Source organism: Heloderma suspectum, chromosome 12, assembly GCF_057233095.1.
Source record: "Heloderma suspectum isolate Gila_16-S chromosome 12, 16-S_ref, whole genome shotgun sequence".
Taxonomy (NCBI): Eukaryota; Metazoa; Chordata; class Lepidosauria; order Squamata; family Helodermatidae; genus Heloderma; species Heloderma suspectum.
In genome coordinates, this window is record NC_139469.1 from 11,540,735 (window position 1) to 11,557,066 (window position 16,332).

Below are 16,332 nucleotides of genomic sequence, written 5' to 3' on the forward strand. Positions count from 1 at the left end.
TGTTAGAGGAAGATAAGGCTATCAGTGGCTACCGGTCACAGTGGCTCTACATCAGGGGTGGGCAGAAGGCAGATCTCCAGATGTTTTGGACTGCAGCGCCTAGCATTCCTAACCCCTGGTCATGCTGGCAGGGGCTTCTGGGAGCTGAAGTACAAAACATTTGGAGATCTGCTGTCAGGAACAGCAGACAGGTTACCAGTTTCCCCCTCTGGCTGCCTCGGCCATTGGGCTAGGCCCAAGCAGCACGTAATGATGCCGCCATCTGGAAATGTGCTACCTCCAGGCAGCTCCTGGTACTCAAGGCCACTGCTGGGCTTTGCTAATTGGGGTGAGCGATTACAGCTGGGCTTGGTGAGAAGATGCAGCTACAGGGCTGGATGGGTGGGGGGGACTCCACTGGCACTGGCCTGGGATTGGCTGCCTGAGATCTGCCCTGAGTTGCCAGGGCCTGAGAGACAAAAGGGGGGATGGAGGCTGGTTCAGTGGTCTCCCATCTTCATGTGTCAAGTGGTTGTGAGCTGGTGCATTCTTGATCCCTGGCTGGGACCTTAACCGAGGAGACCCTTACTTCAGTAATGTATCGGATAGGTCAATTAGTGTTTAACTGTTTTGCTTGGGATACTGTATCAAAGGTTCTCTGTAATTCCTTGTATAACTTTAATTTCCCTTTGGCTTTTCCACTCCCTCATCCTAATAAATTACTTATGTATCTCTATTGCTGAGCGTGCTTCCTTCTGGGTAAACCTTGGTGCTAGATTCAGTGCCTCTTGGTGGAGTGACTGGCTACCGTGTAATGTTTGGGCTTGCGGCCTAAAATAGAGGGCATTGGCTCGAGCCCATATTTTAGTGGACTCCAAGCAGACTTGGAGGTCCAAGAGTCCCCTGACTCAGACAGGATTAAAGGAATTGGGGTGGTGGCAGCCTACTGACTTTTGGAAGTCCCAGCCTACCTTCCAGGGAGTCTGGAGAAACTCCCATTCTCCCTTCACATGGTGGTAGCAATGGGTCTCAAACCCATGCTTCTGGAAAGACTGGAGCCTCCAGTACTGGAGGTAGTATACCTCTGTATACCAGCTTCTGGGGTATATGAGCCAGCAGGTGCTGTTGCATTCATGTCCTGCTTGTGAGCTCCCCACAGGCAGCTGGTTGGCTGCTGTGGGAACAGAATGCTGGACTAGATGGGCCTTTCATTTGATGCAGTATGGCCCTTCTTATTTTCTTCTGAGTCAGGGTTTGGATGCAATGCTAAGTGAAATGTTTCTGCCCTCATACACTTCTGGCTGCTTTAGCTCAGGGGTGCAGAATGCATGGCCCATAGGCCAAATCTGGCCCACCAGGCTGTCCAATTTGGCCCACCAGGCTGTCCAATCTGGCCGGCGGAGCCTCCTAGGGTTCCTCCAGGGGCAGAGCTTAGCCTCCAAGCCACACCCCTGGAGGGAGCCCCCGCTGAAATCTCTGACCTGATTCTCCCACAGGCTGCTCTCCCTCCACTTACAGGAGGAACCAAGCAGGTGCAACCGGGCAGCGTGCACCTCGGCTCGTTACCGATGAGCCAGAGTCGTCCAATTCTGGCTCAGCGCTTTGGGCGAGTGCAGCCAGAGTCCTCTCACTTCCCCGTGTGAAAAATATCCACCAGAGAGAAATGTGTGTCCCCAAAGCTGCACACGCTCGCCGCAGGGAGCCACAACCAAGCGCTGGCTTGCTCAAATGCTCGTCTTCCATGACAGCAAAGGCATCCCTTAAAAAGCACACCCATGCGCTGTGTGTATGACCGGAAAACCTGAAGCAACTTTAGGATGTGCTTTCATGACATTTCCACCTCTGGGACCAGCGAATTGTCCAGAAGGCTCTGATGCTGAAGCAACATGGGCGTGAACTGATCAGTGGTGGATGAGGGCTGCTGGGAGCCCCGTGGAGGCTGCTCAGAGCTTTCCAAAAAGGGGTGGGGTGGAGGCAGGTGAGGAAGAGCAAGATCTTCACAAGTAAATCAACTACTTAGCGAGGGAGAACCATGTTGGGGAGGGACCACGGCTCAGTGCTGGAACACATGTTTTGCAGGTAGAAGGTCCCGGGCTTAGTCCCTGACTGTTCTGGGTGAAAGGATCAGGTCACTCAGGCTGGGAAACTCTGGCCCTCCAGAGGCTGATGAACTACTACCCCCAGCAGCTCTCACCATTGACCAGACTGGCTAGGGCTGATGGGAACTGGAGCCCTGTTCGGAAGGCCACCAGTTCCCAGACCCTGAGGTAGCAGAAAATGGGAAAGACTGCTGTCTGAGACCATGGACAGCGGCTTCCAGAATAGTCAATGCCGCCTCACCACCAGTGTTTTCACTTGCTTCCTACCTGAACAACCTGTAAATTCATAAACAGGTGCTACAATGCCAGGCTGGACAGATCAGGGGCCTGACCCGGTAAGGCAGCTTTTTGCATTCCTGAGAAGTCTCTGCATGTCAAGGAGAATCCCCCACTCGGAATTTGCAGTTACAATACGGCAATAAGGACATCCTAGCCCTGTAGCAGCCATATCGGGGGTCAGACTAAGTAGCCTCATGCAGTCTCATGCTTCATGTTCTTGCTGAGCTCTTTCTCCCTTGAATATATTGTTGTAAGCTGACGAGACACAGGAATTCCTTATCTTGTCAAAGGTCATACAATTGTATATCTTGTTCTCTGCTGTTCTCTTCTGTTCTCTCCTTATCATGGCTACCCTATAACCCAGTTCTTGTATTATAAACAATGGTGCTAGGAGAAGAAATGTTGAGGACTGCAACCCCACGCGGGAGGGGGAGGAGGAGCCGTTTCATATGTGTCACAATGTCTATAAAAACAATGTGCTGATGTATTTCGGGGCTTCTGGCTCTTTGGAAATGATTCCAGCCTTAAGCCCGCGCGTTAAATAAAGAATCTCTTTTTCCTTCACTCCGTGGTCTCTCTGACTCTGGGTTCTGCAACAGCCCCAAAATGTTAATTACATCCTCAGCAGAAGGGGAAAGCGCCCCCACCCAGGCTGAGCACTGGTCTCCAAGACACTTCTGAATTAAGTTATGAGAGGCTGTTGAAATATTGCCCTTTCCCCACCTCATCAAGCACACCGATAATTCTTGGCTCGCCTGAGTGGAATCAGTGGAGTGCCCGAACTTGAAATTGCTGGCAGGGACTTGCTTCCCAGGTGGGAACAACAGGTTAAGGTAGTTTTTATCCAACTGCCAGGCAGGCCCTCCTCCACTCTGTGTATGGGTGTGTGGAGCATAACAGAAAACTTCATGGGCAGAGAGAATCCTGCACAAGGTGAAGCCTTCGTCTCCCCACCAGCCAAGATTTGGCATTGCAGCTACCTGTGCTTTTGAGAACAAAGCAAGGTGACAGGCCTAGTGTAAGATGTGGATGGGGAACAAGGTGCCAGGCAACTGAACAGGAAAGATTTCTGGCTAGTCCTTCATGATACTGGAGTGCTTGGTCGATGCTGCTTCGAGATTCGCATTGCCACCAGTGTTTCTACTTGCTTCCTACCTGCTCAACCTGTATATTCGTGAATGGGTGCTACAAACACAATACACACTTCCAATTTTCTCCCGCTTCACAAGGCATCTGATGCTGCAACGCTACCTTGGAACTTGGGCAGGGTAAGGTGAAGAGTTTAGCAACAGCCCTGCTTCTTGAGGAAAGATGCTGAGGAAGATGTGCTCTGTGCAAGGTACCTTCCTCTTTCGCTATGCCCAATAGCTTCAAAACTTACCTTTCCCTAGTCCGGAAGTTGCTCCTGTGATCACCACCACGGCATCTTTGAGGTAGGCCTTCACCCGCATTTGCTGAAGCAGCCGGAAGAGGCCAAAGATCCCCAAGCTGCCAAAAAGCAGTGGAAGGATGACCGCAGAGGTGAGATCCATAAGTTTTCCTTTATGGCTGTTCCTCCTGGCATTGCAGGAAATGAGCAGAACAGAAGCACATTACACAGACTGATCACAAACATTTCACTATTTTCACACGCTATAGAATCAACCCAATCTAGCAGCTCCCTGGGACCTGTTCTGCAACATGTAAAATCAGTAAGCCAAGGACAAGGAAGCCATTGGGCTGGCCAACTTGCCTTCTGATCTCTTTTGCATCAGGGCATTGCCATTAATCCTTCCCTGCCTCAAATCATAGGCACCGAAAGGAGTAAAGTGTTGATTCAAAAGGGGAACCCAAGTTTTCTATCAGAGAACTAATTTCCAGATGCAAACATATACATTAAGTCAGGCTTGTAAAGCAAGAATTGTCTCCAGACAACCAAGTGGAATGTCTGTGTAAACTGGAAGAGAGCTGGTTCCTTCTTTTTGCTGTTTGCCCTTTGAGGCTGTCAGTGTGCCACAAGTGACAAAACACGGTTGTGGGTAGACAAACAGGCTTTCTTTCATGGACATTAATGGAACATATGAAGCTACTCAGCTTCATATGTTCATAAGCAGGGTTCTGCAGAACCACCCACAAGCATCTCTTACAGTGGTGCAGTTAATTTTATATCTTTGGACTACAGCGGTGCAATTAATGTTGGATCTCTGGACTACAGTGGGGCAGTTAATGTTACACTCTTATGAGAAAGGGGTGGTAAAGTGTCTTACTTCACTTTCTTGAAAATGTAGCAAGCCAGACCTGCTATGTTTGGTGGCCCTCCTGCTCATTTGGAGTGGGGCCCTGGACATCAGCCCCCAAGTTCCGCCCTGATGGCATCACTGATCACTTAGGAGACCCACATGGCAAGTTACCACCTAGGACCTCCTGCTGGTTTTTTTTCTTCCCACAACACAAACTCAGTCCCTACCCACCCCAAACAACTTCACAAGACATTTGACTAATGTGCTGATCAACAAATGAAACACTGATTCAGTAGTCGGGTGTGGTGTTTTTGTAGCCCATGGCTGATCCCAGAGTTTGAATGAGAGACATCTTTTCCAAAAGGGAAGCTGATATGGGAAATTATAAAGGCCCCAGGTGTCAGAGTTAACTGGGGCCAATTCACACAGCAGGGGTTTCTCTGGGTGTGCACAAATTTGAATATAAATGTGCAAATCAGATAAATGCCCATTTGGAAACATGAGCATCAAACAGATACACACATCAGAGAGCTAGGACTGGCTGCAGCTCTGTCACGCATACACCTGTCAGCACCTGGGTTTGCTGCCATGAAAGGTGTGGAAAGACCCTCACGCAAGTACAATGATCACCAATCCAGTGCCTAACTCCAAAATTCTGTTTCTGGGCAGGATTTTGTCAATCACAGCCAGAAAGTACAAGACTGGTCTTCCGAGGAAAGATTTATTTAGCGTGCCAAGTTTCTGGACAGTGTAAAGATGGAGGATGCAGGAATTCCCTGCCTCAGGGTTACCATGAGCCAGTTGGAATGTCAACAGTCCTCTGGACTTCTATCTCCAGTAATATGATCCAGGTAATCGATCAAACCTCAAACTCTGGCTCTGCTTGTTTGCATTCTGGAACAATATGGAGTTAGATTTTTCCTCTTTTAATTGCAAGCCCCAACTTTTGGTTTGTTCTAGCCCTAAATGTTTACATTCAAAAGGGAGACTTTACAAACAATACAAAATACTGCCCCCATACATACTTCATCAGTACAATATGTTATTTTGATTAGAAAAAAGCCTAGCACTGGGGTGGGGGATCTTTTTCTGTTGAGAGTGGTGTTCCCTTGGGGTAATTTGTTGTAGGCTGCATGCCAGCAGTGGGTGGGGCCAGACCAAAACTGGGTGGGGTCATCTCTTTCTCTCTCTGCCAACCCCACCCTTCTCTCTCTCCCTCCCTCCCCAGTGGGCTGCTGGGGAAGGAACAGATTGCTTGCAGAGGGCTTTTAAAACTAGGCCGACTGCCATAGGTTGCCCACCTCTGGCTCTACCATATTCAAAACAGCAGGCTCCAAAATGGCAGAAACCAGACACAACAGCCGCACTTTAAGAAACAGCACAGCAACCCAAGCATTAGCAAACAACGGAAGTAGACAGAATGTCAGGCACTACCTATACCTCCACCGATGCAATGAATATGAACTTGAGCACGCTCCGGGAGAGAGCGCAGGACAGGAAGGCCTGGCGTGCTATGGTCCATGGGGTCACGAAGAGTCGGATACGACTGAACGACTGAACAACAACAACCTATACCTCATGTACAAATGTGTGCAATGGCCCTAATGCTACGTGGGGTCTTTCTTTCTTTCTTTCTTTCTTTCTTTCCTTCCTTCCTTCCTTTTTTAAAGAAGCAGCTTCAGAAAGGCGGGAGTTTGAATGGAGAAGGGGCGGTGGTGCTTGACTCTTTCTCCACTCATTTTGTTACTTCAAATTGTCCTCCCATGGGGTAACTGCAGGTAAATGGGCATTTTAAACTGTGGGAGGGGGAGGATTTGGAGAAAAGAAATGGTTGGGTGGGAAAGGATTCACTCCACCACGTTAACTCTTTGCTCAAAATCCACTCTCTCCAAAGCTGCTTTTCTTGAAAAAGAAAAACAAACAAACACCCTGTCACCAAGAGCCTGTTACATGTGTTTGTGTGAAGTGTATGCTTAAGGCGCAATCCTATGCATGTTAGACAGAAAAAAGTCCTACAACTCCCAGCATTGCCCAGCCAGCCTTGCACCCTTAGTCTCTTAGATAAAAAAAAGCAATAACTAACAGCTAATCATACATGCTTCTCCTATTTATCCTGCGCCTTCACTTCCCTCCCTTCCTCTGTTCTTTCCCCCGTGTCAATTTTTTATTAGACTGTAAGATCCTTGGGACAGGGACTTCTCCTCTTGTCCTCTGGAAAGCCCTACACACATTGAAGATGCTCTATAAAAAAAAACAAACCAAAACAGCTCTCCCTATTTTACCATGAACCTGAAACTTTTTATGCGATCTATATGTCATAGAATTCAAATGGAGCTGCAACAAAGCGTTGCAGTTGTTTCTCATCCCCTAGCAGCAGTGCTGCTATTCAGAGTTACAACCAGGTAGCCAGCCAGCCAGCCACTCCTCCATTTACTATAAACTGTAGAGTTCAAGCAGGCCATTCCACTTCTGACTTCCCATTTTTCTTTTCCAAGTGATACTCAACATTCTGTAGCTGAACATGCTCAATCCTTATTGGGCTGTTGTGTGTGTGTGTGTGTGTGTGGGGGGGGTGCCTTAAGGTTTTTTTAAAAGTGTTTTTGTACTTCTGCAAACCTTGGGGTTCCCCAACCATGCTGCTACCTCTCACTTGTTTCTCATTGCCTGCAGTTTTGCTCCAGTCCTCACTACTCAACTTTGCTTGCTATTAAAGAGAGTGATCACCCCTTTAATGACTTTGCTATTAAAGAGAGTGATCACCCCTTTAATAACTTTGCTATTAAATCCGATGCTGTAAAGAACAATTTTGTTTAGGAACCTGGAAGGTCAGATCAATGAATCAAGGTAAGTTGGAGGTGGTCAAACATGAGATGGCAAGATTGAACATCGACATCTTGGGAATCAGCGAACTAAAATGGATAGACATGGGCGAATTTAATTCAGGTGACCAACATATCTACTATTGTGGGCAAGAATCCCTTAGAAGAAATGGAGTAGCACTCATAGTCAATAAAAGGGTGGGAAAAGCAGTACTGGGGTACAATCTTAAAAACGATAGAATGATCTCAGTACGAATCCAAGGCAAACCATTCAACATCACAGTAATTCAAGTCTATGCCCCAACCACTGAGGCCGAAGAAGCTGAGGTTGATCGGTTCTATGAAGACCTACAACACCTTCTAGAACTAACACCAAAAAAAGATGTCCTCTTCATCATAGGGGATTGGAATGCTAAAGTAGGAAGTCAAGAAATCACCGGGATAACAGGCAAGCATGGCCTTGGTGTACAAAATGAAGCAGGGCAAAGGCTAATAGAGTTTTGCCAAGAGAACACGCTGATCATAGCAAACACTCTTTTCCAACAGCACAAGAGACGACTCTACACATGGACATCACCAGATGGTCAATATCGAAATCAGATTGATTATGTCCTTTGCAGCCAAAGATGGAGAAACTCTATACAGTCAGTCAAAACAAGACCTGGAGCTGACTGTGGCTCAGATCATGAGCTTCTTGTTGCAAAATTTCGGCTTAAATTGAAGAACGTCGGGAAAACCACTAAACCGTTCAGGTATGACCTAAATCATATCCCTTATGAATACACAGTGGAGGTGAGGAATAGATTTCAGGGATTAGACCTGATAGACAGAGTGCCTGAGGAACTATGGATGGAGGTCCGTAACATTGTTCAGGAGGCAGCAACGAAATCCATCCCAAAGAAAAAGAAATGCAAGAAAGCCAAGTGGCTGTCTGATGAGGCTTTACAAGTAGCTGAGGAAAGAAGGGAAGTGAAAAGCAAGGGAGAAAGGGGAAGATATATCCAACTGAATGCAGAGTTCCAGAGAATAGCAAGGAGAGACAAGAAGGCCTTCTTAAATGAACAATGCAAAGAAATCGAGGAAAACAACAGAATGGGAAAGACTAAAGATCTCTTCAAGAAAATCGGAGATCTCAAGGGAACGTTTTGTGCAAAGACGGGCATGATAAAGGACAAAGAAGGCAGGGACCTAACAGAAGCAGATGAGATTAAGAAGAGGTGGAAAGAATACACAGAAGAACTATACAGGAAAGATCTGAATGTCCCTGATAGCCATGATAGTGCCGTCACTGAACTTGAGCCGGACATCCTAGAAAGTGAAGTCAAGTGGGCCTTAGGAAGCATTACTAACAACAAAGCCAGCGGAGGTGACAGTATTCCAGCTGAGCTATTAAAAATCCGAAAAGATGATGCTGTTAAAGTGCTGCATTCAATATGCCAACAAATTTGGAACACTCAACAATGGCCGCAAGACTGGAAAAGGTCAGTTTACATTCCAATTCCAAAGAAGGGCAACGCCAAAGAGTGTTCAAACTACCGCACAATTGTGCTCATTTCACATGCCAGCAAGGTGATACTCAAAATACTACAAGCTAGGCTTCAGCAGTATGCGAACCGAGAACTACCGGAAGTACAAGCTGGGTTTCGAAGAGGCAGAGGAACTAGAGATCAAATCGCCAACATTCGCTGCATCATGGAGAAAGCAAGAGAATTCCAGAAAAACGTCTATTTCTCCTTCATTGACTAAGCTAAAGCCTTTGATTGTGTGGATCACAACAAACTGTGGCAAATTCTTAAAGTGATGGGAGTACCAGACCACCTTACCTTTCTCCTGAGAAACCTGTACGAGGGTCAAGAAGCAACAGTAAGAACCAGACATGGAACAACCGATTGGTTCAAAATTGGGAAAGGAGTACGACAAGGCTGCATATTGTCACCCTGCTTATTTAACTTATATGCAGAGTACATCATGAGAAATGCCGGGTTGGATGAATCAGAGGTCGGAATTAAGATTGCTGGGAGAATTATCAACAACCTCCGATATGCAGACAATACCACCCTAATGGCAGAAAGCGAAGAGCATCTCAAGAGCCTCTTGTTGAGGGTGAAAGAGGAGAGTGCAAAAGCTGGTTTGAAACTCAACATTAAAAAAACAAAGATCATGGCATCTGGCCCCATCACTTCCTGGCATATAGAAGGGGAAGAAATGGAAGCAGTGACAGATTTTACTTTCTTGGGCTCCAAGATCACCGCAGACGGTGACTGTAGCCATGAAATTAAAAGACGCTTGCTCCTTGGGAGGAAAGCTATGGCCAACCTAGACAGCATAGTAAGAAGCAGAGACATCACCTTGCCGACAAAGGTCCGTTTAATCAAAGCTATGGTTTTCCCATTAGTAATGTATGGCTGTGAGAGCTGGACTATAAGGAAGGCTGAGCGCCGAAGAATCGATGCTTTCGAACTGTGGTGCTGGAGAAGACTCTTACGAGTCCCCTGGACTGCAAGGAGGTCCAATCAGTCCATCCTAAAGGAAATCAACTCTGAGTGCTCATTGGAAGGACAGAGACTGAAGCTGAAGCTCAAATATTTTGGCCACCTAATGCGAAGAGAAAACTCTCTGGAAAAGACCCTGATGCTGGGAAAGACTGAAGGCAAAAGGAGAAGGGGACGGCAGAGGATGAGATGGCTAGATAGCATCACCGATGCAATGAATATGAACTTGAGCACACTCCGGGAGAGAGCGCAGGACAGGAAGGCCTGGTGTGCTATGGTCCATGGGGTCATGAAGAGTCGGACACGACTGAAGGACTGAACAACAACAACTTATCTCCCCAATACACAATAGTCCAAAAACTAGGTATCACACCTAATAATAAACTCAGTCTTACCATAATATCAATAGCTACATATTTCTGGGTATCACAAATATGAGACAAACTCCAATTAAAGCAAAAGCAGCAACGTGCACAGAACGTATAAGAGGCAGGGGTGGAAATGGCAAACCACCTTGTGAATAGCCGTGCCCAAGTGATTCAAGTCTCTGGATCCACAGTCAAAGAAAACACCTTACCACACTCCGGAACTCTTGATTCTGGAGAAAGGTTTGCCCCAACTAAACATGGTGCCAGGTTAAGGAATTCCATTTTGTCGCTTTAGAGACTAATTTTCTACAGGGAGAGCATTCAATCAGCATCGTCACCAGAAACCAAGAATGCCAGTGGAAACTTAACATTATTTTCGAGGACAGCCAAGGAAAGTAAGAATGAGCTACGCAGGCCATGGAAGTGGTCTACCACTGCCATTCATAAAAAAGCAAAGCTATCTCCATTTCAGGCTGTGCTGTACATTTGAGCTCCCAGACGTATTGTCCAGTGAACTCTGCATGGTTCGCTACATTACAGGTTTATGCGGGGAAATAAATGAGCTGCTTACGATGATGGAGATCTAAACAAGGAAAGTTGGATTTCATTGATTAGTACAAGACATCAAGCAAACGCCAAGCATGATCACTGCCAACGGTAATCACTTTTAAAGGCCATTAATTTCAAGTGCATGCTTAAGTCTTCCCATGAAAACACTGGGAGTTAAAAGTGCTCGTACCTTTTAGTCCAGGGTATTGCAATGGCCATGCTGGCTGGGAGTGATGGAAATTGCAGTCCAACAAATATGGAGGGCACTGGGTTGGAGAAGGCTGCCTTAGTCTTTCAACTTCCTCTCTTCCCAGTTTAATACGGGTGGGTTGAAAAGGCTGAATCGTATTTTAAAAGCAGCAGAACCTACTTCAGGCAAAAGAGAGCCCGAGGCACAAATAGCCAATTCCGGCCTCTTGCAATCTGAAGAATAATTCATAGGATTTGCTTCCAGCTAAGCATGCTTAGGAGCAGGCTGCTGGGAGCGCCGCTTCTCAGGAGAGCTGGCGTAGGACAGTGGCCTGCTCCTGAGATCATTACCCTGGTTAAGAGGCTGGGGCATTGTCAGTATCGAGCTGCTTTGGGCTTGGACAGGTCTCCATTCTCTCATCTGGAGATAATCCCATCCTGACTTACTATACAAGGCTGTTGTGAGGATGGTGGAGGAGAATGTGGGTGTTCAGGGCTTTTCATTTGAAATGTGCGGGATAGATGCTCATTACGAGTATTATTAAGAGTTAGAAATGGCCCTCTGCCATAGCGCTCGATCACCATGCATGAGTGCTACTCTGCTACACAGTGCAAGAAGACTTCAGTGCAGCTGAGGATATAAACGAGGGGAGGGGAACCCCAGCCCTCCCATAGGCTCCAGCTGGCTACACAACAGCCCTATTACTTTGGCAGCACTCCCTGTTTGGCCCAGCCTTTGGCATAACCTCACAAGAACACCTGGGGATCAATCACCACCAGTTATATAGTGCTTTCAAGTGTTCAGAGTGGAAAACAGTAACGTGACCCTGTGCTGTGCATCAGCAGTGCTCCCTTCCCCCAGAATTAGGATTTGTCCTTGCTGTTTAACGACCTGCTCCCACTGATTCTATCTGAGTTCTTTTCCTGGCAGGTTGTATTACCCGGCAGGTAATGGGGGTGCTCTGAACGAGGGCATTGGTAAGACAGGATGCTGGGTAGCCAAAGGGAGCTGGATGACAGCAGGAGCTTTCTTTAATAGCTGATGAGTAGATTTCCATTGGGCTCACTCAGTCAGCAACAGGAAAAAATGCAAGTGGAAAAGCATCAGCAGGAGATGAGAGGGGAAGTGGGGCCAATCCACCAGCTCTGAGGGAAGACCTATCCCATCAAGACTCCTCCTCCCTCAGCTGTCACCACCTGCAGGTATTCCAGCAGGCTGTACAGAGGGAGATGAGAGTGCAAGAGGGACCAAACATCTGCCCTGCTGAAAGATACTGGGTTTTTCCTCTTCCCTTCCCATCCATTTTTCCTTGTGTGTCATGCCTTTTTAGACTGTAAGCCTGCAGACAGGAACTGTCTTGTTTTACTGATTGCATGTCAGCCATTCCTGGAGCTTTTTTGGCTGAAGAGCAGAATATGAAAGTGAACACATAGAGTCTTTGCTCTATACAACATCCAATCAAGCTGGCACTGAAAGAATTGCCTCTGGGAAGCAAGGAGAAGGGACATGCTGTTTCGTTCTAGTTTACCAGCCAAATTCAACTGGAAGCATGCCCACTAAGCTATGGTTTCTTACCCGGTTTTTCATGAACCACCTGTTTCCCTCGCTTCACACAATGTATTTAGAGATTTCCCAAGGCATAAATTATTTCTGTTTAATCTCTCTCTCTCCCTCTCTCTCACACACACACACACACACAAACCTGTTTTCCATCAAGCAGCCTCAATTTTGATTGCACCAGACCATTATCTAGGGTGATCCGGAATCCATATAGCACAAGGATATTCCGCTATAGTGCAGGTTTTATGGGCCATCAGGCCAGGCCATATTTTAATCAGCAACTTGACTGGATACTGCCAAGTGTGTTAAACGGAATATACCTCTAATTGGTTAACATACATCTACGTTAGTTCACATCAACACAAGTAAATTGTGTTGAATTACTGCCTCAATGGCATATGAAGAAAAGACTTCCATTTTCTTCCTAAGCCACTGAGGCAATAACGCAGTGCTAAAGGCACCATGTTACAGTTGATGTAGGACTCCTGACGTATCCCAGCAAAGAAAAGGAAAAAAAAAATTGTTCTGCTAGTTCCAGACAATTGAGTTGTCCTTCAAGGGCATTCTCACGCATGAAATTTAAAGCGGTTTTTGCTACAACCAGGTTTATTAAGACCTATATCAGTCAGAAGGCTCATTTGCGTTACAATTGCCTCTTGATGCTGTATTCACAACATCAGAGATATTATGGCAAATACTAAGTGAGGTTACAAGGGAACATTTTCACTTGTAAAAAATGTTCAGTGTCAAAGATGGCAAGAGGGAGAGGAAGATTTCAGGGAGCTAAAGGGTGTTGTTATACAAAGAAATGCAAGCAACACAAACTTCTTGTCATATTCTATTTGTGTGAAAATAGCACAGGGCCTTTTGGGCTCACCCCCAGCAGCGTGAAGAACATACAAGATCCTACCTTTTTGAAAAGAACTCCCTTTGCTGCACCGTGTCCTACATTGATAGCAGAAGTTTTGACAAAGGGCCGACAGCTTTAAATAGGGAAATGGCTGGCTGCCAAGCCAACACTTTCAGTCCAATACTGGCACACACGATTGAGGCCAGCCTCCAAGAACAAGCCTCAGAAACACTCCGTAACATTATGCATGTAGGGGGGTCATTTCAGTTTAGAGAGAATTGGAGAGATGAACTCAGAGGCTTTCCCCCCCTCCAGTGTGCCCTTTCTTCTACTCCATGCTAGCCCAATACAGAACCATTCTGGGATAGGGCAGATGCCATAAGATTAGCCTTCCCCAACTGGGCGCCTGCCAGATGTTGGCTAGGGATGAGGAATTGCAGTCTAACACATCTGGAGGGTGCCCAGTTGGGGAAGGCTGATATATATTAATAAACAAAACCCAAGATGGGTATTAGGTGTGGGCAGGTTTGAGCAATCAGCATCCACTCTCCTTTCTCTACCTACTATATAGCTGAGAATGTATGAAAAGGCCTTATCAGACCATTGGTTCACCTAGCCCAGTACTGTCTATTTTGACTGGCAGCTATGTGCCCTCCGGCAGAATACAACAGCCTCACAGTTAACAGTACACAAATTACTAACCCATAAACCCTTTTTACTAATCTGCCTACCCATACATGTCTATTTTGTCATGTGTGACAGAGGAAAAAAATTGTAAAGTTTTCCTGCCAGGTTGCAGAGAGGCAATTCTTACCAGCCATCAGCAAGCAGACAAGCTACTATTTACAAGCCTGCAATACATAGGTCACAAACTCAGGCCCAGGATAAACTCATATTGGACTGTATAAGAATATAATACTTTTACACCTAGTGAAGTCTTTCCTATTGCTCTTCACATCGCTACTCACAGTGCAGTTCATTTCTATGGCAGCCCATGGAGCTGGCCTGTACTCACACGTACTTAATGCCTCAGAACTGCTTCACCTCTACTCTTCCAGAAGAACATTCCGTTCTTCTTCTGCATATTAAACTTAGCTCTTTGTTGCGTCAGATCCTGCAACTTTGGTCCTATTCTCAAGTGTATGCCTCAGTTCCATGCCAAGAGGGGCTGGGGGCTTCTGCAAGCAACATACAGGTCCATGCATTAAAATCATGGCGTTGGAAGGTGTCTTGTAGGCTATCTAGTCCAACCCCCTGCTCAGTGCAGGAAATCCACAGTTAGAGCATCCCCAACTGATGGCTGCTCAGCCTCTGCTTGAAGATCTCCACTGAAGGAGAGCTCACCAGTTGATGAACTCACCTTACCATCAAAATGTTTCTCCTAATGTTCAACCTAAATCTACCCTTCTGCAATTTAAACCCATTAGATCTTAGTCCTGCCCTCTAGAGCAGCAGAGAACAAGGGTGCATCCAGACGAGGCTTTTATTGTGCAATCGCCCTGCCTTGCTCAAAGGATTTTACAAGGGGTCCAGATATCAACATCTTCCAGTTGTAACCCTCCTATGTTTTTCCATAGCTTCTTCTGACTTTTTTCTTACTGGGAAAAAGGAGGAAATAGCTGCACAATGCCTTTAGATTGTTAGTGCTAGGAGCCTTCTGTCTGGAAGCAGCCCAACTCTTCTGTATATCTTGTATGCTGCTAATGCTAGGTAGTAATTAATTGTAGGGAAGGATCATTGACTTATGTCTTCCATTTTCCACATTTAGGATGCAATGCTAAAATTGCATCTAGGACAGAAAAATGTCCTACAACTCCCAGCTTGCCCCAGTCAGCCAAGCAGGCTGGGGGATGCTGGGAGTTGTAGGACTTTTATCTGTCTAAATGTGCATATGAATGCATTCTTACACAATCAATAAAATCAAATGGCATTTCCCTTTTTCCAAACACCTGCATCACTTGAACGTTTTTCACTAAACAAGTTACGTAACATGACTTAAACTGCCTAATGTATGATTCAGTGTGTTACCACTACATAACAAGCATCTACTTGTTAACAAAAACAGACAGCTTTTAGAACTTGAGAGAATTCCCAAACTGGCTCATTCTTAATCTTGCTTCTTCAACATCACAATGTCCAATCCCCACCCTGAAGAGTAACATACTAATTAAAATACCCCCCCGCCATACATATATCTTACTAAAGAAGCACAACTTACAGAGCTTAGCCGTCTATCACAGAAACAATAGATTTATGCAGAAAGTTTCACGTTAAGGCTACAGTCCTATGCATTCTAACCTGGGAGTGAGCTCTACTGAATCCAACCGGATTTCTAGTCAGTGATGTAGGAAATGTTCCAGTCCCTCTTCCGCAGAAAATTTTCCATTTAATTAGTTCATTAGTTACAATGAATGGGTGCCAATTGCCAACACATTATTAGGGAAACGTGGCAGTTTCAAATTTCAAACGTTGTATTCAACGTTTTTTCAGGTGATTCTCCCTAGCAACTATGTGGGAGAACATATATATGTCATTGAAATACATATATGTGTCAGAGTGAAATAGAACTAATAAATAGTGACAGCAAAAGTAAAGGTGCCCGAACAACCTCAGTGGAAGAGACCTGAAATCTGTTGAAAGTGGAATAGTTGTCAATATATCATGCACATTTTGGGGTGTTGCTAACATTGTGTCAACAGTCCCTAGCAAGTATGTGAGAAAACACATGTAAGTCAATGAAATATATATATATGTCTCAGTGTGAAATGGAACTACTTAGCAGTGACAGTGAAACTGAAGGTGCCCGACAACTATAGTGCAGAGAGCTGAACTCTGTTGAAATAGATAAGCTGTTGAAATAGATAAGCAGTTGTCAGCATATCATGCACGGTTCCTTGGGCTGGTAAAATTAATGAGGGCAACCTTCTC

General features: G+C 45.9%; 1 protein-coding gene across 7 annotated transcripts in view; it reads right to left on the bottom strand.

Moving 5' to 3' along the window:
• DHRS7B (dehydrogenase/reductase 7B) overlaps positions 1–16,332 on the bottom strand; it is a 57,623-nt gene that overhangs the window by 19,479 nt on the left and 21,812 nt on the right. For 6 of the 7 annotated variants that reach the window (XM_084818394.1, XM_084818395.1, XM_084818393.1 and 3 more), the window contains exon 2: positions 3,739–3,914. In XM_084818394.1, the coding sequence (XP_084674520.1) occupies positions 3,739–3,914 (176 nt within the window). Of the gene's footprint in view, positions 1–3,738; positions 3,915–13,464; positions 15,226–16,332 lie in introns of those variants that run through there. The other variant, XM_084818396.1, reaches the window with a different exon arrangement.